The 27,291-nt window shown below is 36.8% G+C and overlaps 1 protein-coding gene across 6 annotated transcripts in view; it reads left to right on the top strand.

Moving 5' to 3' along the window:
- The first annotated feature begins 250 nt into the window (after positions 1 to 250).
- Positions 251 to 27,291, top strand: part of citb (citron rho-interacting serine/threonine kinase b) — an 86,240-nt gene continuing 59,199 nt past the window's right edge. For 4 of the 6 annotated variants that reach the window (XM_065248274.2, XM_065248275.2, XM_065248273.2 and 1 more), the window contains exons 1-13: positions 252 to 562; positions 8,614 to 8,715; positions 8,845 to 8,988; positions 9,076 to 9,195; positions 17,512 to 17,682; positions 17,762 to 17,815; positions 17,984 to 18,037; positions 18,168 to 18,308; positions 19,786 to 19,911; positions 20,936 to 21,031; positions 21,138 to 21,254; positions 22,779 to 22,888; positions 23,185 to 23,359. In XM_065248274.2, coding sequence (XP_065104346.1) covers positions 8,845 to 8,988; positions 9,076 to 9,195; positions 17,512 to 17,682; positions 17,762 to 17,815; positions 17,984 to 18,037; positions 18,168 to 18,308; positions 19,786 to 19,911; positions 20,936 to 21,031; positions 21,138 to 21,254; positions 22,779 to 22,888; positions 23,185 to 23,359 — 1,308 coding nt within the window. In that variant the 5' untranslated portion in view covers positions 252 to 562; positions 8,614 to 8,715. Of the gene's footprint in view, positions 563 to 8,613; positions 8,716 to 8,844; positions 8,989 to 9,075; positions 9,196 to 17,511; positions 17,683 to 17,761; positions 17,816 to 17,983; positions 18,038 to 18,167; positions 18,309 to 19,785; positions 19,912 to 20,935; positions 21,032 to 21,137; positions 21,255 to 22,778; positions 22,889 to 23,184; positions 23,360 to 27,291 lie in introns of all 6 variants that reach the window. The other 2 variants (XM_065248271.2, XM_065248276.2) reach the window with 1 other exon arrangement.

Raw genomic sequence — 27,291 nt, 5'->3', positions numbered from 1 at the left:
GATAGACAGATAGATAGATAGATAGATAGATAGATAGATAGATAGATAGATAGGTAGGTAGGTAGGTAGGTAGGTAGGTAGGTAGGTAGGTAGGTAGGTAGGTAAATAGATAGGTAAAAAGACAGATAGATACTGCAGAAACCATGGATGGATGAATGGATAAGAGAACAGAGTTTCTACAGTAAGTCAGTCTGCTTGTTTTACTGAGATTATACAGAGCTTCTGCAGTGGAGTGTGAGTGAGTGAGAGAGAGAAAGAGAGAGAGACCGAGGGAAAGAGAGAGAGAGAGAGGGAAGCACGATTTGCTCTCTTCTCTCCTCATTTCAGTATATCTTACTCATTCCCACTCATTGATTCTCATCAGTCATCTGTCTCATCTCATAACTCGTGTCTTTCTGTCCACACTGTGGATGAATCCTTCAGATATCTTCATCCACAGATGCCCGTTTCCAAGCTCATGGCTGCCCAGGAAGACTCAACACTTTTGGGGTTCCCCTGTGTGGAGCTGCCCTCTCTAAAGTGGATCCCCATCAGAAGAACAGCGCTCTTTCTTCACATATAAGTGAGTATGACAAGCACTGCCTGAAGTCTTAACTAGAGAGATTAAGAATATTTGTATGTCGAAACGCTAAGCATAATCTGTGTGAAATAGACAAAGTATTCATGTTTGTTTACAAATAATGGCATCGCGGTTATGCATGTCCTTGTTACATACTGTCATTAGTGATCTTATAAAAGCCAAGTATGCGTCCAGGTGGCATCTCAGATGGGTGCAGTTAATACTGATGGTGCCAACACAGATGCCAACACTGTCAGTGTGTGAACTGTGTGTGTGTGTCACGACACGAGTCTGTGCAGAACATCACTGCGCACTTTATAAGTATTTCTCAGTATAGCAGAGCAGATCCTCTTCAGGGTTACTCATCCTCTAGTTTTCTGTCGTGGTATTCATTTGAATTTATGTAGTTATCCAAAATGATTTGCATTGCATAAGTTATGTGTTTTTTATGTGTGAAATTTGAACCCATGACCTGGGTGTTGCAAGCACAGTCCTCTACCAGCGGAGTAAACCAGAATGTTCATCACTTTTATAGCTCACATACTCAGGGGTTAAACAAACCCCAGCAAGTATTAAACTTCAGTCATAACTCCCAGTGAGTTTTGCACAGGCAAGCACCACTCAGTAGAAAAAATCGAATATTTATTGGATTGCAGGCTGTGTGCTTTAGGTAAGAGCTCTGTGAGAGATGGAAAAATACAGTATGTGGGTGTAACGCTGGTGAAATAGAAGTGTATTAGAAAAAAGCAACGAGAAGGTGACACAATGGACTTATTTCTATGGAAACAGCATTTCTCTCTCCTCTCTCGCTCTCTCTCTCTCTCTCTCTCGGGTTGCATTTCATATTCTCCCTAAATATCATCAGATACAAACTAAACTGTGTTTGGACCGAAATGCATTAGTGACACTTTGTAGATAGATTCTTCAATCTTAGGACTGATTTAGATGAAAGTTAATGGTTGGGCACGCCCTTAATGCATCACTTCCTGTGATGAGTGTCAGGATGGCATGTCATGCTGAATCTGTGTGTTGTTTCTGTCTTTCCACTTTAACTGTGCTGCATGTTACAAGATTTTTTGTGACATATAGTGGTAAGATTGTGAATTGCAACCAACGGCTCGGTTCACAGCTCACCCCTCAGTTTTGAAATACATAGAGAAGCTACGGTAGCCGCCACAGGAGAAGCACTTCATCGTCTAAGACAATGCTTTATAGAGCAGTTTGTCCATTTATGGCTATTGTAGAAATATGGCGCTGCAAAATGGCGACTTCTATATGTTAGGGGACCCCATATATACACTAGATGTCGCCTTGGCTATGGCAGTTCATTGGAACGAATGCGTCAAATAAAGCCGCCATCTTGAAATAGGGAAGCTCCTCCTCTACATTAATGCATCAGCGTCAATGTAGGCTAGGCTAGTTTTTTTTTTTTGTTCCAATGGTCAGACATGTATTTAGCATTGAGTCCAGAGAAAATCTAAAGTTTTGATATTAAGAAAATCTACTTTTTCTAAATATAATGCAAAGTGCTAGTAGGCCCAACATCCATAGGCAGCACAAAAGTCTGGCATCGTCCATGAATTCAAAGTACAAATGCGCGTTTTCTCAATTAATGAATTACGGTGAAATGGCGCCACATCCAAAAGCCAGAGGGCGCTCTCGTGCAGAAACTCTCTTTGTCACAGAAGAAGTAGCATTACAAACGCTATTCCAGGAAATGTCTATAAGAATATTTATATCGCCGTTCTTCAGATTGTTTCAGGTATTTTCATGATAATATTTTGAATGATTTTGTTTAACAAGTGTTGTTTTTTTTTTTCAAATGCACGTTATAAAAGATTCTGACTCATAATGATTTTAGATTGATAAGGACTTCTTACTGACCAAACGCTATAGTACACGCACAAGTTGCGTATGAAACACAGAATCGCAGCCTTGCGATGCAGAATCGATTTTAGACGAGTCTTTTACATGGGACACGTGATATATCGTTACAGCCCTAATTCGAAGTACAGGCGGAGATAACAGCGTTACCTAGCCTAGCTACTTCCTATGACAAGACCCCTGTTCCAAGATGGCGGCGGTTTTGACGCATGCTTAGAACCCCAAGGCGACATCTAGTGTTTATGAGGGAACCCGCAGTGTATGTAGATAAAAACATCTCATTCTAAACTAACAGTACAGTTCATTTTGTAAGGTCTTTATACAACTGATGTTATGTGTAATATATTGTATTTTTCACATTAGGGATGCACCGATACCACTTTTTTGGAATACGAGTACGAGTACTTGCATTTCAGTACTTGCCGATACCGATACCGAGTACTTAATAAAAAACCATGATTTAAATTTACAGGTAACAGCTTTAGTCATATAATTTAACAAAAAAACAAAGGACTAGTTTTCCAGTTTGTTGTAAACTCTGCCTCTTTGGACAACACAAGAGGCATTAACCCCTTACATGCCGCTCAAACATAGACATTTCTCAGACCGTGGTATCGATTCCAGGTATCGGGGGACTTTTAACGAGTACGAGTACTTTAGAAAATGTGCTATTGAGGCCGATACCAGTATCGGTATCGGTGCATCCCTATTTCACATTTTTGGTAGCCCTTCGGGCACACACTCTTCAGTTTTTGGTAGCACAAAATAAATGCAAGTATCTGTAATAGATTAGACAATAATTACCCATCCAAATCTGTGAAAGAATGCACAAGCATTTCAACATATTTTCTTTGTCCCAACGGGCATGGCGGAGATGCATTTTGGTAGCTCGACTGCGATTTTGCGAGCCATGCTTTTCTGTCAAGAGATCCTTTTAAAAGTTACACAATGCACCTTAAAGATTGTTGTTGTAGTACTGTCTGCTTACCACTTTTGATCTGTATATCTGTCTGTCAAATACTGCTGAATGGTCAAACATACTGATTAGATACTAGTAGGTTTGGAGACCCAGAACTCCATCCAGAATTGTTAGGGAGTCTGTGTGATCCTCATTAGCATTTGTTCAGAGCTGTGTTACGTGTCTGTACTGTAAGTTTGACTGTGATGTAATATAAGACAACAGCCTGTGGTGCGTTGAGATATATGCGCTCCGTAATCCTCCAGAGCTTTCATCCTCTGTGAAACATGATCCAAACACACGCAAGCCCACACATAGCTGAATATTGATATTGGGAAATAATACAGTATGATTGCTGTGAACACTTAAACACAATGGTTCTTCACAGTGATGCCATAGAAGAACTATTCAGTGTAAGGTTAGAAGAACTATTTCTTTTATACTTTTTTGAAACTATTTTGAAACAGAAAGGTTCTTTAGATGTTAAAGGTTCTTTATGGAACCATTCAGTCAAAAATGGTTCTTCTTTGGCATCATGAAGCACCTTTATTTTAAAGAGTTTAGATTACAGAGGTTGTGATCATGCAGGAGAAACAATTTCTTAATTTTCAGACACACAATTGTTTCTCTTTGTGTAATTAAATCTAATAACTTTGACTTTAAAAAAAACTTTGACTTTTAAAAAGTTTGATTTTAATAACGGACCCATTCTCCTGCATGTTTGTATATGACATCACTGCATCCAGGTCCATACGCTGTCGGAAAAAAAATTGTCAAAATATGTTGACTGTATCTTAAAATTGAGGTTTATATCCAGACAGCATTTTGGTTGTCCATGTCAATATTCAGACTCCGTGTTTTCTCAATGTTTTAATGTTGTCTAGACAAGCTGTGGCAAAATTGGCAATTAAACCTGTTAAATACCCAGGAGGATTAGCCTGATGGGAAATGTCTCAGAATGCCTAACTATTTATTAAAGGTGCATTAAGTAACTTTTAGAAGGATCTCTTGTCAGAAATGCAATATAATCTACATAACTATATTATCAGTGGTGTATAAAGACCTTACATAATGAACTGTATTGTTTTTATTACCTTAAAATGAGTCGTTTCTATCTACATACACCACGGGTCTCCTTACATGGAGGTTGCTGTCATGTTTCTACGGTAGCTTTAAACGCACAAACTGTTCTACAGAGGGCGTTTGTTTCATCCCTACGTTGTCTGAGACGATGAAATGTTTTTCATGTGGATTTTGAAAATGAGGGGTAAGCTGTTGATTGCAATTCACAATCTCACTACTAGATGATGCTACAATTCACACACACCACCTTTAATATAAACTTGTTGATGCAAGTTTAAGATTTGACTTAGTGTCAGTAAAATATGTGAAGTTAGACCCCAAAACCAGCATCTGGAAGTTGAATAAATAAGCTTTCTGTTGATGTATTGTTGTTTGGGATAGGACAATATTGGGCTGAGATACAACTTTTTGAAAAACTGGAATCTAAAGTTGACCAAAAGTCCTGAGCAACACACATGACCAATGATAAATAAATGTTTTATATATTTACTGTAGGAAATGTAAAATATCTTCATGGAACATGAACTTTACTTAATATCCAAAGGGTTTTATTTATTGTTAACGATTATTTGACCCATGCAATGTATTTTTTGGGTATTGCTACAAATAAAGAGTTTGGTTCCAAAATGCGATAAACGCCATTTAAAAAAAGAGTTGCAGCCAAAATTAGTATTGTATTAGGTCAGCATTAAAAAGTAATTTCTTAATTTTACACAAAATCCAATATCTGCCATTTTATTCTGTCATCTTTTTTCCCAAAACGCGATAAACGGCGAATGCAATAAATCCGCTTAACCTATCACAGTGCATCATTCCACGCATTTTAAACAATAATGGCGGCGCATTGAATTACCTACGCACTCCTAGTTTTCCTCATCTACTTTGTACTTCGTGATCAATAAACAAACAAAAACAAAAGAATACTTTGTTACAGCTGATCGCTGTAAAATGATGACAACGTCCCAAGGATGACAGCAGCAATGACAGTGTTCTTAATATGACAAAGTGTTTTAATGCCATTAATATTTTTTTTTTAATCAGTGTATACCACAAGTCAACTAAATGAATATAACAAAGATGAATGCACATTTATATATCGATTCAATAGGTTTATAGCATTTTGAAAAAAAAACTTGTCATGGATTTATTGCATTTTGTGGAAAAAAAATTATCAGTTTTTATAATAAATCTTTGAAAATCAAATAATTAATTTGAATTGATTAAGATTTCATAACCTAAAGATGCTATGTGAAAACAGAAAACAGAAAAGATGCTATGTGAAAACGTGGTATAGAAACACGTTTTTACCAAAATTTTTCAAAATGAATTTATTGCGTTTTGGAACCAAACGATTCAAATATACCTGTGCGACTTATAACTGGTTTTGTGGTCCAGGGTCACATATGGATCATGTTCAATAACATGATGTTAAATAACTTATTATAAATGATTAAAGTATTAATAAATCTATGCATTAAATGTGTTTTTATGCATTCTGGCCTTTTAAATCTGAGATGTTGTGATTTTCCTCACCTTCAAACTCAAAATAGTTTCTTTCAGATTTACATCTAAAGTTTCTTCAGAGATCATTATTAAAACATATTTCTCTTGAAACGGCATTGATTTGCTGCATTACTAAATTATGCATCCAGCAGGCTTCAGATGCGTAATCATATTTATGCGTTAGCGCAGTATCACCTGCACTATATTACAGTATAAAGTTGGCACTGTGCAGCTTGAGAAATTTGCAAATGATAATACTCTCACGTTTAAACATCACTATATTTTTTAGCTTTGATCACAGAAGGCAGTTGATCATGTTGTATTTATACAAACTGTATCACAAGCTTCCTCAACATCTGGCACATCTTAATCCGTGTGCCACAATTCCCATTTATTTCTGTTTTAAGTGAAAAGTTTCCAAAATTCCCAGAATGTTGCAATCCTCAAAGTGACGTCATCTCACCTGAAGTAAATGCTATACACTTGACTGACACATGCTGTGTGTGTCTGTTTTATAATGGTTTTAGTTATGAGTTTGAGTTTGTAGTTTACGTGTCCACAACCTTGTGCAAGTTTAATGTTTTTGTGATTCTCCATGCTGCATGTTTCTGTTCATATTAGCACAAACCTGTTTTGCGCTTGGAAAGCAATTTTTATAAGCATGTTTGCATTTTGTGTGTGTTTTGTAATCTGTAAGCCCCCTAATGCTGTGTGAGGAGTGAATTGTAAAGCCGGAGGCTACTTAGAGAGAGAGATAGAGAGAGAGACTGATGTGGAGGAGTGCACGAGAAGCTTGTGCTTTTATTAGAAGATATTTTCTTCTGTCGTTCATTTCTTTTCTCCATCTTAGCGGATGCCAAGTAGAGAGCAGCAGTTCTGTGCATATCTAATATGATTGGGGCTGCTATAAATAGACTGTACAATATGATCTCATGTACAGAAAAGGACAGATAAAAACATCGGTAATGATTTCTTCTAGTGATAATGCATGCAAGGTGCCAGAAGTTGTGTGTTTCTGTAGCGCTGGTAAAGTGTATAAAACACAGTGATAAATTATAAACTGTGAGTTCACTAAGTTGTTTTTACAAATGAGAATTATAGCATTATAATACAACAAAATGAAAGTCATTATAATGTGAAATTTAACTCACAGTTGTTGTTGTTGTTGTTTTGAGAAAAAAGTAAAAAAAAGTAATAAAAAATAAAGTAATATTTTAGAATACTCAATGTTACCACAGTAAAGTCATGATATTCAATGAATAAAGTCATGCAATACTTGAAATGTTACAACTTTTTTTCTTAAAGGAGCATTTCACCCGTGGAAACATTAATCTTTATTAAAAGTGGATCATATTTGTAGTCGAAATGTAACACAAATGTTGAATTTTGTGCTTATTTGACCGAGAAAAGGAGTGTTTTTAGTCTCACCCCCTCTACAAAGATTTAGCACTTCCTTCTTTCAATGATGCATGATGATTTTTACATCATTGAAAGAAGGAAGTGCAACACTGAAATCCATATTTCTCCTTTCTCAGGGGAAACAGAGGAAATGATGCATGACCATTCAAAAACACGACTGGGTTTCTAACCATACAAAGCTTAATGCAAATGGGTGAAGTGACCCTTTAAAAACTTTGTTACATCTCGTATTATAATGACTATAATGTGTTTAATTTATTTTGGCTTGGCCCTCTTCTGTGTGTTTTGGATAAAATGTCTTAAAGTTGTCTGATAAATGCATAAATGTACAGTGATGTTTGCATTACTTTAAGTGCATGTTTGTCTGTTTCAAACAAACTGTTTTCCAACTTTTACTTCTGTGCAAATTCCATGTTTCACTTAAATTTTTAAGTTTAATAAATTTGAAATTACAATTAATTGCAACTTTCTTGACTAGTGAGGAGATGCTATAAATTATAAAAAATAAAGTTGAATTATCTTAAGTTATTTTTATAATTTATAGCAACTCGTCACTATATATTATACAAATATATCAATCAATATTAAATATATCAATATTTTTTCTCTACTTATAAACTTCTAAATATGGGTATTTTTCTTCAAAAATATTTTTTTAGCAAAAAGCTGAAATAATTGAATTTTTTTGTGAAGGAATTTTGTTAGAGAACAGATTCAGAACGATTATCAAAACATACACGGAGTATAAAATTAATGTATAATTTTTCGCTTTAGTTTTTTTATCAATTTGGGTAAGTGCGCCATCTAGTGAAACACCTACTAAAAACTCCCCAGGAACACTTTTTTCATGCAAATGTTTTCACTTAAAGGCAGGGTGCATGATTTTTGAAAAACATTTTGTTTTCCAAAGTGTTTGGTACTTGTGAGTTGGGCCAAGTTCCCAAACATACTTGTAGCCTATCAGCAGAAAGGGGTCTACTAACCAACATCGTTGCCTGGGTTGCGTATGTGTGGGGTGGGTCTATCAAAAGAAGGTCTAGATTCTATTGGGGTAGGGGCGTGTTTGTTTAGGTGATTTCAAATTTCAACATTGGCTTTCAGAGATCATGCACCCTGCCTTTAATTGACAAGATAACTCGTCAATCGCAGGGAAAAGTTAAATTGGTATAAATGTGAATGTTTTTTTTGTCTTTTATCTTCTGCAAAGGACCGGGTGATTCAGACGTCATCTGTCCGTCCACAAACCCATACATACAGCAGGACTTTCAGCTCAGAGTATTACTAAAAGTATAGACACCCACAAATTGAGGTACGCCTACAGCGAAACACAACAAACAAAATTCTTATCTCATTTAATGTAATGTGTTGATTTTTTTTAGAGGTGATATTGAAATATTGAACATCACAAATAAATCTCTTCTCTGTGTTGCTTTTGAAGATGGAGCAGGAAATATCAAAAGTGCAGCGTAAGATGTCTGACCTGGAGTCAGTTCTGCAGCAGAAGGATGTGGAACTCAAAGCTTCAGAAACCCAAAGAACCATCTTAGAACAAGACCTGGCCACCTACATCACCGAGTGCAGTGTGGGTACTCTATACTGTGTGTGTGTTCGGATGTGTAATATCGACTGCAACCAAACATTATTTTGTTTGTGCATGTGTGTGTTTTAGAGTCTAAAGCGCAGCCTGGAGCAGGCCCGTATGGAGGTCTCCCAAGAAGATGATAAAGCTCTTCAACTTCTGCACAACATACGAGAACAGAGCAACAAACTGCAGGAAATTAAAGAACAGGTAGGAAATTCTGGTAACACTTTACAATAAGGTTGTATTTGTTAACATTAGTAAATGCATTAGCCAACATGAACTTAAGAACAATATAGTTTTTCATTATTCATTGATCTTTGTTAATAGTTAATTGTTCATGTTAGTAATTGTGCTTTAAATAATGTTAACGGTTACAAAGTGCTGAAATAAACACGAACTAAGATTAATAAATGCTGTAGAATTGTTAGTTCATGTTGGCTAATGCCTTAACTAATGTTAACAAATACAACCTTATTGTAAAGTGTTGCCGAAATTCTCTTCTGTTCTTCAGTTCTGCCTTTCAGCAAAACATTGTTACAAAACAGTTGGGGGCGGTTTCCCGTACAGGGATTAGATTAGTCCTAGACTAAAATAAATGTAAGAGCTGTCCAAACTGAAAACAACTTGCCTGACATATCTTAAAATACATCAATGGTGTAGTGGGCAGGGCACTTTCGGCGACCCGAGTTTGATTCCTGGCTAATGGCATTGCCGTTTCCATACCCCTCTCTCCTCCCGGTACTTTCCTGTCCTCTCATCTATCACTGTTTAAACTTAAAAACAACATCAGTGTCCTTTGTTTTGCAACAGTTATGTTTTTAATAAGGCATGTTTGTTAAAATTTAGTGATGCACCGATGTATCGGCCGCCGATATTTATCGGCCGATTTTTTGTGAATTTGAAACCATCGGCATATCGGTAATAGCATGAGAAAGGCCGATTCCGATTGTTTATTAATTAACTGCATAAAAAATCCATTATATGTAGAAATGAGTTAAATGTTGTTAATAAAATAAATGCTGAATAGCAAAAACCACCTTTGAAGGTTGTCATGCTATCTTATTATATTTGTTTTAGCTTTATTTGTGTCTCTCTTATTATGTTGGTCAGTTGAATGTTAATTAGATCCAATCCATGTTCAGTAAAAATAATTTGATGCAGCAATAAACTAGCTAATAGACCAACTGTATAGTATTGTATACAAGTGTTTAATATCGGCATCGGTATCGGCCAGAAGTTGTCTGTTTAAATCGGTATCGGTCCAAAAAAATCCTATCGGTGCATCCCTATTAAAAATAGTAATATATTTCCTAATTAACCTAAGGCCTATCCTGGCTTAAAATAATCCCTGTCTGGGAAACCGGACCACCCCTTAATAAGTTAAAACAGGGGTGGGGAACCCTGGTCCTGGAGGGTTTAGTTCCAACCCTAATTAAACACACCTCAGTGGCCCTCCAGGACCCAGGGTTCCCCACTCCTGAGTTAAAAGATGTACACATCCAAATGTCATAAGATATTAAAATATAGTAAATAAAGGTAAAGATATTTATATTGTTTTTCACAGAATATATCTTCAACTAAAACTATTTCATTGCATTTGCAAAATTGTGACCTTGTCTGTGAAATCCTGGTTAAAGTCTCATAATCTAATGATGTGATTTGGAGCATCAAAGTTTAATTTTACTCATTGATTTCAATCTCTGACATGACCTTTCTCATTCAGTATTAACTTTTTCCCCGCCATTGACAAGTTATCTCATTAATTAAGAGATAACATTTGCATAAAAAAGTGTTCCTTTTTATGTTAATCTGCAATTCCACGATTATCCACTAGATGGCTAATCTCAAACTGAAGCCAAAACGTTATTTACCCCAATTTTAAAGTATGTGTTTTTTTTATAATCGTTCTGAATCTGATCTCTAACAAAAAATTCACTCACAAAAATGCTATTATTTCAGCTTTTTGCTTAAATTTTTTTTTTAAAAGAAAAATACCCATATTGAAGAGTTTATAACCAGAGAAAAAAAATATTGGATGAAATATGTAGGATAAAATGTTTATTCCCGTTTTGTTTGTTTGTTTGTTTATTGTTTGTTTGAAAGCATAGGGTCTGTTCTTTCATTTCATATATTTGTATGTTTTTAAATTTTTAGAAGAGAATATTCCTGGAAGGTATTTTGTGAAACTTTTTGTAAAAATCACAAAAAAATGCTGGCGGTCAACATTTTAAAAAATAACTGGCGGGGAATGAGTTAAAGATATCAAGGATATATTTTCACAGAATGTTCTTTTCATTAAGTACGATGATTTCTGTAAAAAAGTCCAAATTATTTAGCTGGGTTTTCACAGGCAGGGTCACATTTGTTAGTAAATTGGGGTTAGACATAAGGTTTATTTTATCTTTTTATTATCAGGAAATAATCCTGTATTCATTTAGTGTTGTGTCCTCTGCAGTGGTTCTGTAGCTCTGTGTGACATTAAAGTGTTTTTATAACACACACAGCAGGCAAATGCAGCGCAAGCAAACAACTCTCTGTGTTCCTGTTTGTCTTTTGTGGTCCATTAAAATATGTATGGATATTTGACACCGAAAACATTTTATGTTTTATGTTGATTAACACTTTGATGTGTGAGTAAACATTAAAACTTCCATTTGAGCTTCACTTTATCTCATCACGAATGCCTGAATATCTGTTAATTAAAGATCTGATAGTTTATGTATGCGTGTAAATGAGTGAAATAGTTTTTAAAGAAGTAATGACCACTTATAGCTGTGAGTGTAGGGATAGAGAATGTGAGATAGAAAAGATGTAAAACAGGCTGCTCGCTGCCGTTTTGTATGCGTCTCCCCCAGAGCCAGGCTCCATCGCACTGTGGTTGCCATGGAGACAAAAATGGTACCTTGGAGTGAAGGATGTTGCAGATGCTTGGAAATGCTGTGCGTGACAAGCCGGCAAAGGGCTCGAATTAGCAGCAATCAGACTTGAAATGAACCATTCACTTTTCATTTTATTTTACAAATCCTATCTGACTGTTTCTCGCCTATATATTCAGCAGGATTGTTGTCCTCTTTTTTCTGCGATCAAACTCAACTCATTTACAGAAACGTTTTCTTTTTGAAAATGTTTTTTAATTAACAAAAAATATTTAATAGATAAACACTTACCGTAAGTCAGATGTTGCGTTAGACCTTTTCATTATCCATCATTTTGACGGACAGGGTCGTTTAAAATCTGTCATAATCAATTATTATCCTTCATTTCATATTTAATGATAATAATTAATAGATTTTGTTTTCGTTCACACTTTTCGTTTTTAATCATGAACTTACAAGACGAGCATGTACGTTAAAATATGTATTTTCATTTGTGAAGAGAACAGATGAACAGAGACCGTGTGCATCACTATTCATCTTCAACATCACATGAAGCAGATGAATTAATGTTTGTTTTTTCCGCAGTGACAGTGAAGGCAGTAGCCTAAAACACGCACCTTTGTGCCTGATATGAATAAATCAAATTACAAAGTACTATTTGCGATAAATTATTAACAAACGTGAAAGATCTGAATTGACAATGGACAGATGCAGTACTTTGATGTGATCCTCCTGTCACTTCTTGTGCTTTTCGTCAACGCAGTCGGTGGAGAGCAACTGCACCCGACTGCAGAATCCGAAGAGCCTGCCTCGCCATCGCGAGTTTTTTGCATCACCATCGCAAGTTTTTTGCCTCACCATTGCGAGTTTCACATCAGCGTGCCAAAAACTGATCAATTCTGCACAGAATTTGCTCATCTCAAACAAGCCTAAAGTGTCCGAGTTACGTCCCACTTGCTCCTATGTTACAAAAAATTCTTGCAACAGCGAGGCGGGCTCGTCGGATTCTGCAGTTGGGCACAGTTGCCCTCCACCGACTGCGTTGATGAAAATCACGATGGGAAAAGGACTAGCTTAATACTCATTGGCCCGGGGATGTCAGCTGATAAATTCTTCATTCTAAAAACTCCAATACCTGTAGCAGTTTTTATATTTTTTCAACTTGTTATTGACTTATGCCATTTGTATTTTTAAAGGGGACATTTCATGAAAATCTGATTTTTTTCATATATATAACTGGGCCCCCGGTGCTTCTCATAGATATGTATAATAAAGGCTAGATGTCTCGTCCGTGCTGCTGGCCAATTAAGTGGAACGCCCGCATTTGGCAGCCATCTTACCACAGGGCGTTCGCTCACTCATAGCATTGCGTTTAATGGAGCATGTACTTTTTAATGACCATAACTTGCTCAATTTTCAAATGGTTTCGTTTGTTATATACATCAGAGATGTACCTATGACACTGCATATTTAATGAATAATTTTCATGAATCATGTTAAAGCATCCAGAATTATAGCCACGTTAATAACGTTTGTAAGAAACCAAACCATTTGAAAATCGGTAGAAAATTGAGCTAAGTTAAGTTATGGTCATTTAAAAGTACCTGCACTATTAAACACAATGCTACGAGTGAGCGGCTGCCTGTGGTAAGATGGCCGCCAGGTGATGATGTTAGAGACTCCGTCGTAACACATCCAGCCTTTATTATACATATATATGGTGCTTCTATCAACCTAGAAACTGTGAAAAAGATCAACCCAGTAACTAAGTTTTGGTAAACCATTCTTTGCAAGCGTGTGAAAAATAGTTAATTGAAATTTGGCTCCTCTTTGTGATTTCAGAAGGGGATAATACCGCCCATTAATCTGCACTATCCAACCACGACACTGCCATTTAACACAGAGATCAACTCATTTGCATTTAAAAATTTCACATACATACTCTGTGGACACCAAAGATTTATTTTGCATCTTAAAAAAGTCTTGTGAAATGTCCCTTTTAATGCATTTCTTTTGTTTTGGTGCTGAATTATTTGTACTGTGAGCTATTATATTTCACACAACAGAAAATAATTTGTATTATCACTGGACCTTTGTTGATCCTTCTCATAAACATCTTCATGTAAATGCATTTATTGGTATTTCAGTTGCATCTATTTCATCCGCGATAAAACACATGCAAACACGATCTTTTGATTTTGCTGATGTTTGTGCTCAACTGGACTTTTTTTTCACTCCTCCCCTCACTGCAGCCGCCTGCTATCATTTAAGGCCCTGTCCCAAATGGCATACTCCGTATTGTGGACTTCCTCAGAGTCCACATTTTGATGACATCATGAAGTGCAGACCTTAGGGAGCCTTGACTTGAGCCCACAAGGGCTCACCGGAGTCGTATCATGCCTGTTGAACACAACTCTCGCAGTTGCTCACGTAGACCGTTCATGACGCCGTACTGCCTTTAGTTAAATACGGGCTGGGAATTAGCCTATATTTACAAGTTGTAAGTATAATTTGTCAAATTATAATTAGGCGTTTCGGTTTTATCCATCACTGCTAAAAATAATCTGTCAAAGACGGAAATATTTCGGTAACGCGGCCTCCCTGTATGAAGTAACATGAATAATAGTGTTGATTTAACTTTAAAATAAGAAAAGTCTTTAATGTCATTATGTAAACATTTTAGTTGAATAATGTGAATAAATTTGTGAAAAACAGGATATTACTGTAAGTTAGTTAGTATGCACTTGATTGTTTCCATTAGGAATGGTCAGAAGTGCTCTTGACAGATGCTTGCATGAAAGACAAACCTTCTTTCAGAATCTTCACGGTACAGCAGATGGTTTTATTTCTGCCAACTTTTTTTGGATTTTTAATGACTGACATTATTTGTACAGAAGAGCAGTTAGCCTGTTATTCATAATTAACCATCACATTAGTGGATATTTTAGATGTAAGAAACCTGTGTTGACTCACCATCAATTTGTCACATTATGTTTCCCTTTCAGAAAAATTTCACAAAATGTCAAGCACCTCTTTGCTTTTATTTCTGTTGACTGTAATTATAAATTTGATTACGGCAACATTAAATTTAAAAAGCACACTTCTGCTCTTCATCTGTTCTTTGTTTGCTGTGTGATGAGAGAGAGATTACGTTTCTCCTGTTTGTTTTAATTTATGTACATTCTTAAGTTAAGTATTAAGGAATAAGAAACTGTGTGAAAGGCACATGCTGTAATAAACAGAGACAGGTACTGATTCTGTCCTCTATGCTTGTCTTGTTGAATTATCCTGTTACCGTGAGCGTATCCTCAAGCCGCTGTTTTATGATTAAAGACTTCTTGTTAGACAGCCGTATGGTCGTCCGACATGAAGTGTTTGATTTTTGTTAGCAGTGGTTAATGGCTCATGTAATGACCGGGTCAGATCTGGCATCGATTCACTTTATCCACCCACTCAATGACCTTTCCCCCACTCAGAACCAGTACTGTATTTCTCTCTCTCTCTCTCTCTCTCTCTCTTTATCTCGCTCTCTCTATTTCATAATTCCTTATGATTTGTTTCAGTCTCAAGTGGTTTGACCATGTTACATAAACTTTTCCAGCTTAGTAATTCCTCTGATTCACTACAGCCTGTAACCAATCTATTTTTTGTTTTCGCTTTGAGAATATAGAATTACTTTATCCAAATTTCAATTTTACAAAAATTAACCATGAACTTAAAGGTTAAAACAACAACCCTACAATGAAAACCTTGGATTTTTAACCCCTATTATGCCAAAGCAGTCTGTTTTGATTCTCTTGTTAATGTGATGTCACACTTTAGGGGGTCGCACACCGGACGCGCAGTTCAGCGGCGCACCGTTCTAAAAAAAATCGAACACATTGTTTTCTATGAGTATACACACATCAGTGCCGACAGGTGGCGCCTGTCTATGGCGCCCAGCTACGACTCAGGAATTTGCTTAAATCCCTGTCGCGCCACAGAGCACCACTCACATAGTTTAACATTAAATAACATCATATTTGTCCCAAATCGTTAGCGATTAACATTGGCAACTAACGTATATTTCGCATTTTGAAGTAGACGCTATCTGACTAAGCTTGCGCTATTTAATATGCACTTCCATTGTACGATACCTCTAAGTTGTCCTAGACGCGTCTCGACGCGGCGCTGCGTGCCACTGAGCTGTGCGTCCAGTGTGCGACCCCCTTTATATAGCCCCGCCATGGCCATAAGTAAAGTAACGCATTACTTTATAAATGTACACATTAATATTTAAGTTTCTTTTAAAAAAAAAAGTAATACAAGTTACTGGTGGTAGGGTTGGCAGGTGGGTGGGGCCGAAGGGCGTGGCAATTAAAGGGGTACGGCTTACGCGTCATGATGAAAATTAAAATATTTTTATTTAAAACACTCAAATAAAACTTAATTTTGAAGAAACTATGACAGAAAATGAACACACGGTAGATTATTAATGAATTAAATGTTTTTACCTCTAAAGGGAATAGCTGCATGATGAGGTGAAACTAAAGGGTTAATAAACACAAACTAAAGCAGATGTTTTAGAACGTCTAGCGAACGATAATAGATAGCGCTAAAATTGTAAAAACTGATTATTTTCCATTATTAATTACATTATCTTAAAGGAGTGTAACTACTGTAGCATGTTAATAATGCACATAAATAAAGTGAGCAAGAGCGCTCAACAATTATATCTAATCAACAGGCACGTGAAACCTAGTTCAAACAACAAAATCACCAGCTAACTTACTTTAAATTTGCAAGAACTATAGACTAATACAATAACAGGCTTAAATAAACCCAAAACATAAGTCCACTTACAGTTCTCACAGACACGTGTTTTATCAACTGGCTATCCTCCAGACATGACGGAACACTGCTGCGTCTGAAACCGCCTACTTTCATACTATAAATTATGCAATTCGCCTACTATATTATATGGAAGTAGGCGGTTTCAGACGCGGCGCACGTCTTTATGTCATTTCGGCCGTGTGGTGCGCGTGCACGCTCGCGGTGTGAAGCACGTCGGCGCTAGTTTCCGAGATGTTTTATCAAACCGCTAGTTATCCTCCAGACAGTGACGGTCCAGACCACGTCTTTCTCATTTCGGCCGTGTGGCGCACGTGCCCGCTTGCGCGTCCATGCTTTTCTCCGAGATGCACTTGACGGCCTTTTGTGCAGCGATTTTTTTTTTGACGACCTAGTTAAGGCGGTAGGGTTTCCCAGCTTAGGCGGGCCGCCCGAACTGCAAAATGCTGCGGGAAACCCTGCTTTCCATGAAAAGTAACTCAGTAACGCAATTAGTTACTTTTTGGGGAGTAACTTAATATTGTAATGCATTACTTTTAAAAGTAACTTTCCCCAACACTGAATATGTATGCCTTTTAAGTTGTATACTTATTTAAGTACTTATTTAAGTGATTTATTTTGTAGTGAAATTGTATTGTTTTCTTAACCTTAGATTTCTTACTGTGTGCTTTCATGGGACTCTTTGGAATTTGACCCTGTCAGTCATTGTATGGAAAGAGATATACGTTGTATTGCATTGAAACGAACGGAGGTTGGATAAACGATGACCGAGCGTTTCTGGTAGGACCTGAGTAAATGTGTGATGTTTTCTCTTTAGGAGTATCACGCTCAGCTGGAGGAAATGCGAGTGTCTATTCGTCAGCTGGAAGAGAATCTGTCCGCCGCTCGCCGTCGCAGTGACCTGTATGAATCTGAGCTGAAAGAATCCCGTCAGACCAGTGAGGAACTCAAGCGGAAAGCTGCAGAATATCAGCAGAAGATCCAGAAGGTTCATTCGATAGTCTTGGTTTGAGTGGCTGCAGATACCAGTCGCTTTTTTATCATGACGTGTGCATTTTGTGTTTCAGGCTAAAGAACAAGGCAAAGCTGAGATGGAAGAACTTCTGAACAAACTACAAAAGGTACGCAATGATACTGACCGACTGACACGGCTGAAAAGAGCAGCGTGTGTTGTGTGCTGTTGGTATTGTCAGCTTTTTTAGTAGCTTTGGTGTAAGTTGATCATGAAGGAAATCGAATTGATAATGCTGGCTGTTCATATGAATATTGTTTATTTGTAACTGTTGCAGACCAATGCAGAACAACAATCAAAGATTGAAGAACTCCAGGAGAAACTTGTTAAGGTGCTCTATTTACACCACACAACAAATACAGCAACTTTCTAACCTACTTCAACATATATTTACATTTACATTATTTATTCTATATGTGATGGATTAGAAGCTGTCTGAACAGTCAAGGTCTCTTTTTCAGGCTGTAAAGGCGAGTTCAGAAGCCACAGATCTGCTGCAGAGTCTTCGCCAGGCTAAAGAACGCCTGGAGAAAGATCTGGAGCGTCTGCAGACGAAAGAAGACTCGACAGATAGTCTGCGTAGACGCTTACGAGAGACCGAGGTGAGATAAAATATAAATGCATGGTTGTCCTTTATTGCTTGAATTATGAGCAAACTCTCCTGGTATTTGACAGATTCACGATTTGTGCAAGGCAAGTTTGTTTGTATAGCACATTTCATACACATAATTCAAGTGCTTTACATGGAGATGAGAAAACAATATATAAGAGAGAAAAAAATATGTAAAAAAGCAAAGATATGTGAAAAATTTAAGTAACATTTAAAAGAAAATAAATGTGATTTTAATAAAAACAGTTTAAAATGTCTGAAAAAGAATAAAGCAGATGTGGTTACTGTATTGTATTAATGGTGGTAACAGTTTTATTAAAGGGGACAGAGGATGAAAAACCATTTTTACCTTGTCTTTGTTGAATAATGGTAGTCTACCCGCATTCACGAACATACAAAAAGTGCTAGACATGCTAAACATCTCAGTCTCATAGAAATTCCTCTTTTAGAAATGTCAGCCAGAAAATGGCCCAATCTGAAAAACTGATGCTTATGACATCATAGGTACATTTTTTGGCAGCAATGTCAGTCAATCAGTAATGAGATTGCAAGTTAAGCCAGTAGGGGGAGCCAAATAGGTGCAAAACCACTTGTTTAAAATCCTCCACCCTAATAGAGCTATCTGAGAGAGGTTTTTAGGAAGCTTCTAAGGCATTACAGACCCAATCAATTTTTTTTTGTCTACATGTCACATCACAGAACAAGGTGAATACCACGTTCAATCATTCTATGTCACCTTTAACATTTGTAAATGCCTTGGCTAACATGAACTAACAATAATCACTGTAGTTTTTCAGCATTTACTAATCTTCATGTTAGTTATTTCCAATACAATTATTCATGTTAGTTCAGGGAACATTAACATATAATGTTATAATGCCCCTATAATATTAATATATTAGTAAATATTAGTAAGTACTGTTTATATTTAGCTTACGGTAGTTAATGCATTTACTCATGTTAACAAAAACAAGCCTATTGTAAAGTGTTACCGTAATAATAAACTTTAATTTCTATATAGCGTTTCTATATAGACTGTAAATATTATTTTGTGGCTTAGTAAATTTAACTTAATAAAATGAGTAAATTCTATTTTTAAAAAAAATCTTGTTTTTTAACCAAATTTTAGTAATAAATAACACAAAAAGGTGAGTAATTCCAAATAAACACATTATTTAGTAAATTCAACTACATTACTTAAAATTTGAAAGAAGGAAATACATTTTTTTGGTTGAAACTACTTGAATTATTTTAGTAAATATAACTAACTAGGCAGTGGACTAAAAATAATAGGCTATTTACTTACAAATATAGTGCATAATTTTTGCATCCACTTTTTTTTTCATCATATACCGGTAAACCAACCTCAACCAGAATAGCTATTCATGCAGGTTGAATCTTTTCTGTTTGTAAGAAAAGCAAGCCCCTAATCAGCCCCTAATCAGTTGTTTTTATGGATGCTGGTACAGGATGGTAGAAAAACTTTAGAGAACCAGGTGAAGAGACTGGAGATGGTGGAGCGGCGAGAGACTAAACTGAAAGAAGACATTCAAACCAAGTCACAGCAGATCCAACAGATGGCCGACAAAATCATGGTAAGGCACGAGTGAACGCAGAACCCCTGCTGTATTTGATACACAACCACACACACGCATACACAAACAAACAGGTAAACACTCAATAGAGAATACACTTCTTTGTGACATGATGTGTCAATAAAATGCAATGCAAATTGCAATGCTCATCAACCACACACACACACACACACAGTAGAGTTTCTTGATAAAGACATAAAAGACACATCCTTAAATTTTTACTATTATTACATCTGTTTTCATCTGTATTTTTATATCTGCCTAGTACCTTGGCAGTTACCTTTCCTAATCTCCCAGCATGCTCTCTGGCATGTCATGGCTCCAAAAATGACAGATTGTGAGAGTGGATCATCATCTTTTCTCTTTGGTCATAAATACGTGTCACAGTGACTTTGCATTTAAATTGAATGATTTATTCATTTATTGATGTTTCTGTATGATTTAGTTCTGCTTAAAGGTGCAGTGTGTAAATTTTAGCGGCATCTAGTGGTGAGGTTGCAAATTGCAACCAACGGCTCAGTCCACTGCTCACCCCTTACATTTGAGACACCTACGGTAGCCGCCACTGGAAAAACATGTCATCGTCGGAGACAGCTAAGTAAAAATTTTTGTCCGTTAAGGGCTTCTGTAGAAACATGGCGGCACAAAATGGCGACTTCCAAGTAAGGGGATCCTTGTGTATGTAGATAAAAACGTCTCATTCTAAGGTAATAAAAACATAATGGTTCATTAAATTACACACTGCACATTTAAAAGTGAAATGACTTTCGAGTTCATCTCTATAATATTTCATGATAATCTTTGATAATTTGTCCTATGCATCACTAAGATCAAATGGATAGAAAATACAGACTTTTATTCTCTGACTTCTTTTTCTATGACTTTTTTGCCATTATTAGAGTAAAATATCTCATTGAAATAAATCTTTAAGAGGTTTATTTGTGTAACGTGTACAGTTGCGATTGGTAATGTAATGTAATGTAAAGAGATTTGTTTGGTTCAGGTTTTGTGGTCTGATTTTCAGGAACTGGAGGAGAGCTTACGCGACAGTCAGGCCACAGCACAGCGTATGGAGACAAACTTGGAACAAAAGAAAAAACTTTATGAAGACAAGATCAAGGTCAAACACTGAAGAGTCCAGCGCTAATATATTCTCTTTATTATTGATCATATAGTGATGCATACAGATAAAAGCTTTATTCTCTGTGTGGGTGTGTGTTTTGTAGGTTTTGGAGACTCAAATGAAAGCAGATTTGGCTGAGAAGGAGCTGCTGGAGTCTAAGCAGAGCACATATGAGGAGGAATCCCGAGAGACGGGGAAAGTGATCAGCGATCAGGCTGCGGTATGAGACTTTGTGCAATCACCATGAAACGAAAGCTGATTGTCTTTATTTCCCTAATGTGACACATATATCCAAGTGAAATGGCTTCTGAAATGAGGAAAAAAATATACGTATTTCGTTCACTGGGAAATGTTTGGATCAATCAACTGCAGGAAGTCCCCAACAGCCCTGACACCATAACTTATGACAGGAAGAGAAGTCATTTCAAAGGGGGCTGGAGGTCAAAGTATTTGATTAAAGATTATTAGGGAATAGGGGTGGGCGATAAAGCGGTAGATATGATAAACTGTTAGAAATTTGTCAACCGGTAGAGATTTTGGACTATGGTCTCTATCTGGGTTACCCAACCCACGTCATGTTTCTGTGCGCGTGTCACGAAAACTTAACGTTTATACACGTATTTAAGCACTGCAGTTTTAAAACAAGTGATTTTAAGCTATTTGAACACAAACAACAGATCTATATGCACACACTGTTTCTGTGTGAGAGGAGCGCACAAGTCGCGCATCCGCTGCTCATAAGCTTGTGAGCATTTTTGCCACTTTATTGGTCTTAAATACGTATATTAGCCAAAATTCTCGTCTTTGAAGTATTCTTATTAACGCCATTTAGGTCTTAAGAGAAAGTAAACAGCTGAAAAAGAAAACACATGTGTAACAGTATTGAATCCGGACTTGGTTTTAAAGTGCCCTAACTTTGCTCCTGTCAGTCACTCATGTTTATCAAACAGCATTGAGAGAAAAATCTCTCACTGCTCTTGACTAAATTACTTTTCTACATTTAATAATTATGTTTTTTTTTTACTTTTTTTAAATGTATTAATTTTTTTTTGTTTTTAACCTTCTTTTTTATCCTATGTTTCTTGTGAGAATTATAAAAAGTATATGGAATTAAATATTTTAATAACACTAAAAACCTTATTAAAAGATAAAAAAAAACTTGAATGTGATACATATCGTTATCATAATATAAAATTAATCCTATTGTGGTAGAAGATTTTGGTTATTTCGCCCACCCCTATTAGGGCACATAAATAAAAAAATGTGCACATATAAATTATTTATAAAAAATCATTTATAATATTTCCAAAACAATTATAATTGTCCATTTCTTTTTCATGGTGACTCTAAAGGATAAAATCACCCCCCAAAAATGTACATTCTGAAATTGTTTATTTATCTTCATGTATTACCTTTTTGTGCTAAAGAAGATGTTATGGTGAATCTCCAAAAAAACAAAAAGATGAACCCCGTGGAGTCAGCTGACATTGGCTTAATTTAGCACCCTTTTCTATACTTTACATTATTAATACGCTCGCTTGTAAAGTTTATTCATAGCCGCTGTATTTTGCTACTTATGTTGTCTTTCGATTTTCTGCTTCTATTAATGTAAAGCTGCTTTGAAACAATTACCAATTGTGAAAAGCTCTATATAAATAAAATTGAATTGAAAAGTTAATGTTAAACAGTTTAGTCATTAAAGGTTTGCTATGAATGATCTCATCTGATTCACTCTTTCATATAGACCATCAATGCCATGGAGTCTAAAATGACGAATCTCGAACAGAGAATTGCTGAGCTGTCCGAGGCAAACAAACTCGCTGCCAACAGCAGCATTTACACACAGAAAAACATGTAAGTTTACACAAATAAACATAAACTGATTCATTATATGATTAAATTATATTAAGCCTTAGAGTTAAGTGCGTGGCCACTTGAGGTGAATTGCCGCTGCTGTCACTACCGTCGCGCAAGGCGGGCGTAGTTTCAGCAAACAGGCACCTTAGCTCCACCCACATTCCGGTTCTTTGCCTATATTCGGTTATCAGCGAGTTACATGGAGATTTACATACTTCACGTATATGTTTTTGTGTCGTTCTGCCAAAATATTTGTTGATCTGAAAGTTTATGATTGTGTTTCGGTTGCTCAGGAAAGCTCAAGAGGAGATGATCTCTGAACTGAGACAGCAGAAGTTTTATCTGGAATCTCAGGCTGGAAAACTGGAAGCTCAGAATGCAAAGCTGGAGGAACATATGGAGAAATTAACACAGCAAGAACAGACGAACAAGAGCAGAGTCCTAGAACTGGAGGCCAGACTGCGAGAGGTGAGTGTGGACCAAGAAGGGATTCCCTTACCAAAAAACTATGTGTGCAGATGGTGTTTTTGTCCAATGTAAATTCCCATGGGATCAGACCAGTTTTGCACTTGTAGACACATGTTTTTGCACAAAATAAAGGTGCTCCACGATGCCATAGAAGAATAATTTTTGGCTAAATGGTCCCATAAGAACCTTTAACATCTAAAGAACCTTTCTGTTTCAAAAGAGGGGAGAGCGGGGGCAAAAGTAAATTTTTTCAGAAAAACTTAATTTTAAAAGATGACATTTTAGACAGAGATGTATTTTTTCTGTGTTGAATAACTCACAAGATCCTCATCTAGGTCACAACAATAAACAAACACGATGTGCATAAGCTCACAAGACATTAATAATTCCAGTTTCTTGTGTCTTTTTTGGAAAAACCCATTAAACATTCACATTGCTGGAGGAAAATGTAAGTGAGCCCATGGACTAATTACTTTATTGAAAGCTTTTTTTGTCAGAAGCTGGCAAACTGGAGTCCAATTAATAAAATGAGTTTAAATGTGTGGTTTAGTGCAACTTTGATTGATATTTAGACACTCACACATTTTAAGATTGCTTTCCTTAAGAAGCATCAGCTCTTCTGAACCATGCTCTTATAAAGATATCTGATCAAGAGATGTTGCACTCCATAAGGCTGAAAAGGGATACAAAACAATCTCAAAATGTTTAGACCTCCATCAGTCTACACTTGGGAACCCTGGTCCTGGAGGGCCACTGTCCTGCATAGTTTAGTTCCAACCCTAATCAAACACACCTTAAATTATTTCGAAGTAGTCCTGAAGACTTTACTTTGATTTTTCAGGTGTGTTTGATTAGGGTTGGAACTAAACTCTGCAGGACAGTGGCCCTCCAGGACCCAAGGTTCCCCACTCCTGACTTAGACAAATTGTCTATAAATGGAGACAGTTAAATACTGTAGCTACCCTTCCTAGAAGTGGGCGCACAGTCAAGATGACTCCTAAGACACCGTGCAGAATACTCAATGAATTAAAGAAAAACCCACGAGTAACATCTAAAGGCTTGAAGACATCATTGGAACGGGCACACAGCTCTGTTCCTGAGTCTACCATACGCAAGTTTTTGGACAGGCACGGTGTCTATGACAGTACACCACGGAGGAAGCCGCTGCTCTTCCGAAAAACATTGCTGTAAGCCTGAAGTTTGCAAAAGAGCACCTTGGCAAACTCCAGTGCTACTGGGAAAATATTTTATGGATTGATGAAACAAAAGTTGAATTTTTTGGGAAAAATGTTATGGCGCAAAATGGGCACAGCTTACCAACATCAAAACATCATCCCCAACAGTAAAGTATGGTGGAGGGAACAACATGATTTGGCCTTGCTTTGCTGCCTCATGGTCTGGACCACTTGCCATCATCGAGGGTAAAATGAATTATTAAGTAAAAAAAAAATCCTAAAGGATAATGTCAGGGTGGCTGTCCACCAGTTGAAGCTCAGTAGAAGTTAGTTGATGCAACAGGACAATGACCTTAAGCATTGTAGTAAATCCACTACAGACTGGCTTAAAACAAAATGCGCCATTTGGAGTAGCCTAGTCAAAGTTAAAGCGGAAATAAGCAAAAATTGCTTCTGAACGATGCGCAGGTCTGATTCAGAACTACTAAAAGCGCTTGCTTGAAGTATTTGCTGCCAATCCAACAGCTTGTTGGATTTAACAAGCTGTTAAATTCAAGGGTTCACTTACATTTTCCTCCAGCACTATGAATGTTTAATGGGGGTTCTCAAAAAAGACACAAGAAACTAGAATTATTTAGACCTTATGCGCATTGTGTTTGTCTATTGTTGTGACCTAGATGAGGATCAGATCACATTTTATGGCAAATCACAGTAGAAAACCAGTTTATTCCTAGGGGTTCACATACTTTTTCTTGCCACTTTATATGTATAATATCACCTGACATGTCTGTTTTTATACAAAAGGTACAGTATGAAAAACTGGTTCTTTAAAGACTAAGGACTCTATCATATACCCGGCGCAATGCGTGTCGCAAGTGACTTTTGCTAGTTTCCACCCTAGTACCCTAGTTGCTAGTATCATTTTCACGTTTACACGCCACGTTGTTTAAAAAGCAAATGCATTTGCGCCCTCTTTTGCGCCCATGGGCGTTCTGGTCTGAAAACGAGGTGTGTTCAGGCGCATTGTTGGCGCGTTGCTATTTTGAGGCAACTAAAATAGATATGTGTTTATAAATATAATAATATAAATAGATAAACGCAATGTGTTTTTTGTTATTTAAAGAGTGCAGTAGTAATATGAACCTATAAACGGGACCACAACGCGGGTTTGCTTATCACATACATGAATGCACAGCAGCACAAAAACGCTTTTAAATATGAAAGATTAAAGGATTGAATGTAAAAGATTATTATTGAGTCTCTTGGACATAAATGAGGACTAATTATGATGAGATGTTAGAAGGCTTAAAGAGCTGCTTCACCTGCAGCCTCTGGTAAGTAAATAAATGCTTTGCTTTAAACAAATGCATCTGTTTTTAAATCCACCCTATGGATTTATTGTATATGATGACTCTGTACTTGTGGATATGGTGAGATGAGAAACATTTTAAGTAATGCTTTTTAAAAATGCCATAGCGCAGAGGCGCGGGAAGATATTTTCGGTAGGGGGTGCTGGGGTGCGGATGCAGCCGGGGGGGGGGGGGGGGGGTTATAACATTTTAAAGTTGTTCACAAGCTTTTTATTCTGCAGACCACTCTACCTATAAATGTCTTCTTTTAAAAACTCACTCGCACCTCCCATCCACAAAGTAAAGATGAGCTGACGGCGCACACAAACTATATAGCCTATTGCAACATAGTAGAGTTTGAATTCTCTGCCAGGGTCGTTATTTTCTGCTACTTTCCTATAGCCGGCAATTGATATTTTTCATTATTACTTTATTAGCCTCATTGGGTGGGGAGAAAGCTATGCCATATAATCAGAAATATTATATATAGACTAGGCCAAAGTAACAAAGGTGTCCAAAAAGTTACACAAATTACAAAATGCTTTGTAAAAGTTACAAAATGCAACGCGAGTCATGTGCGGAGTCTCCTCTGGCACCCATCACGCACCGGGTCTGCTGTTCTGTAGCTTAAGTGCAACATGGAGTTTAAAGATGTAAAGAAAAAAAGAAAAACAGGAGAATTAACTTTGAGCAAGTTTGCAGGAAAGTCGAATGCATGGAAACAGTTTATGTATACATTCTCACTCGTGCCAGTAGCCTATACGCCTTTTTTGTTTTCCTTTGCTTAAGTTTTTACTATTTCTAAATTCTAACATGAAACTTTATTGATATCACTCGAGTTAAGGCGATTAGTGGACCTTTTAATTCACGGGTTTCATTTAATTCTATTTTTACACGTAAGTGTAATATTTGTGTGTTAAGTTTTGTTTCAGTTTGCCATGCTCAGTGTCGGCGCCACGAGCGGGCCCTAGGGGGCATGGCCCGGCCACTTGAGTCACTGTGCCCCCTTACTTCTCAAAATTACAATGAACTTAATAATTAAAAAAAATGTGATGCAAATACATTTGGTTATACAATGAATACTGATTAAAATTCGGAGTATAATTAATAAAAAATAATAATTAAAATACTAACCCACAATGCAATGCTAACATAGTCAGCCAGTTTACACGCAGCCACTGTCACGTTCGGGGGCTGAATCGCCATGCGTGAGAACTCATTTTCTGTCTAAATAATGTATACTTGTAAGTCTTGGCATTTGAGCAAGACGAAGAAATTTCGCGACAAATAAAAGGACCTTCTTAAAAAGTTGAAAAAAGTCCTCTCGTCGCCTGCAGCTCTTCTGAAGGTAAAACGCATAGTTCATTCTGGTGTTAGATATGTCAGTAACATTGTTTTCTTTTGCTGT

This window comes from Paramisgurnus dabryanus, chromosome 11 (genome assembly GCF_030506205.2).
Source record: "Paramisgurnus dabryanus chromosome 11, PD_genome_1.1, whole genome shotgun sequence".
Classification (NCBI taxonomy): Eukaryota; Metazoa; Chordata; class Actinopteri; order Cypriniformes; family Cobitidae; genus Paramisgurnus; species Paramisgurnus dabryanus.
This window is presented reverse-complemented; position numbering and strand designations above follow the sequence as displayed.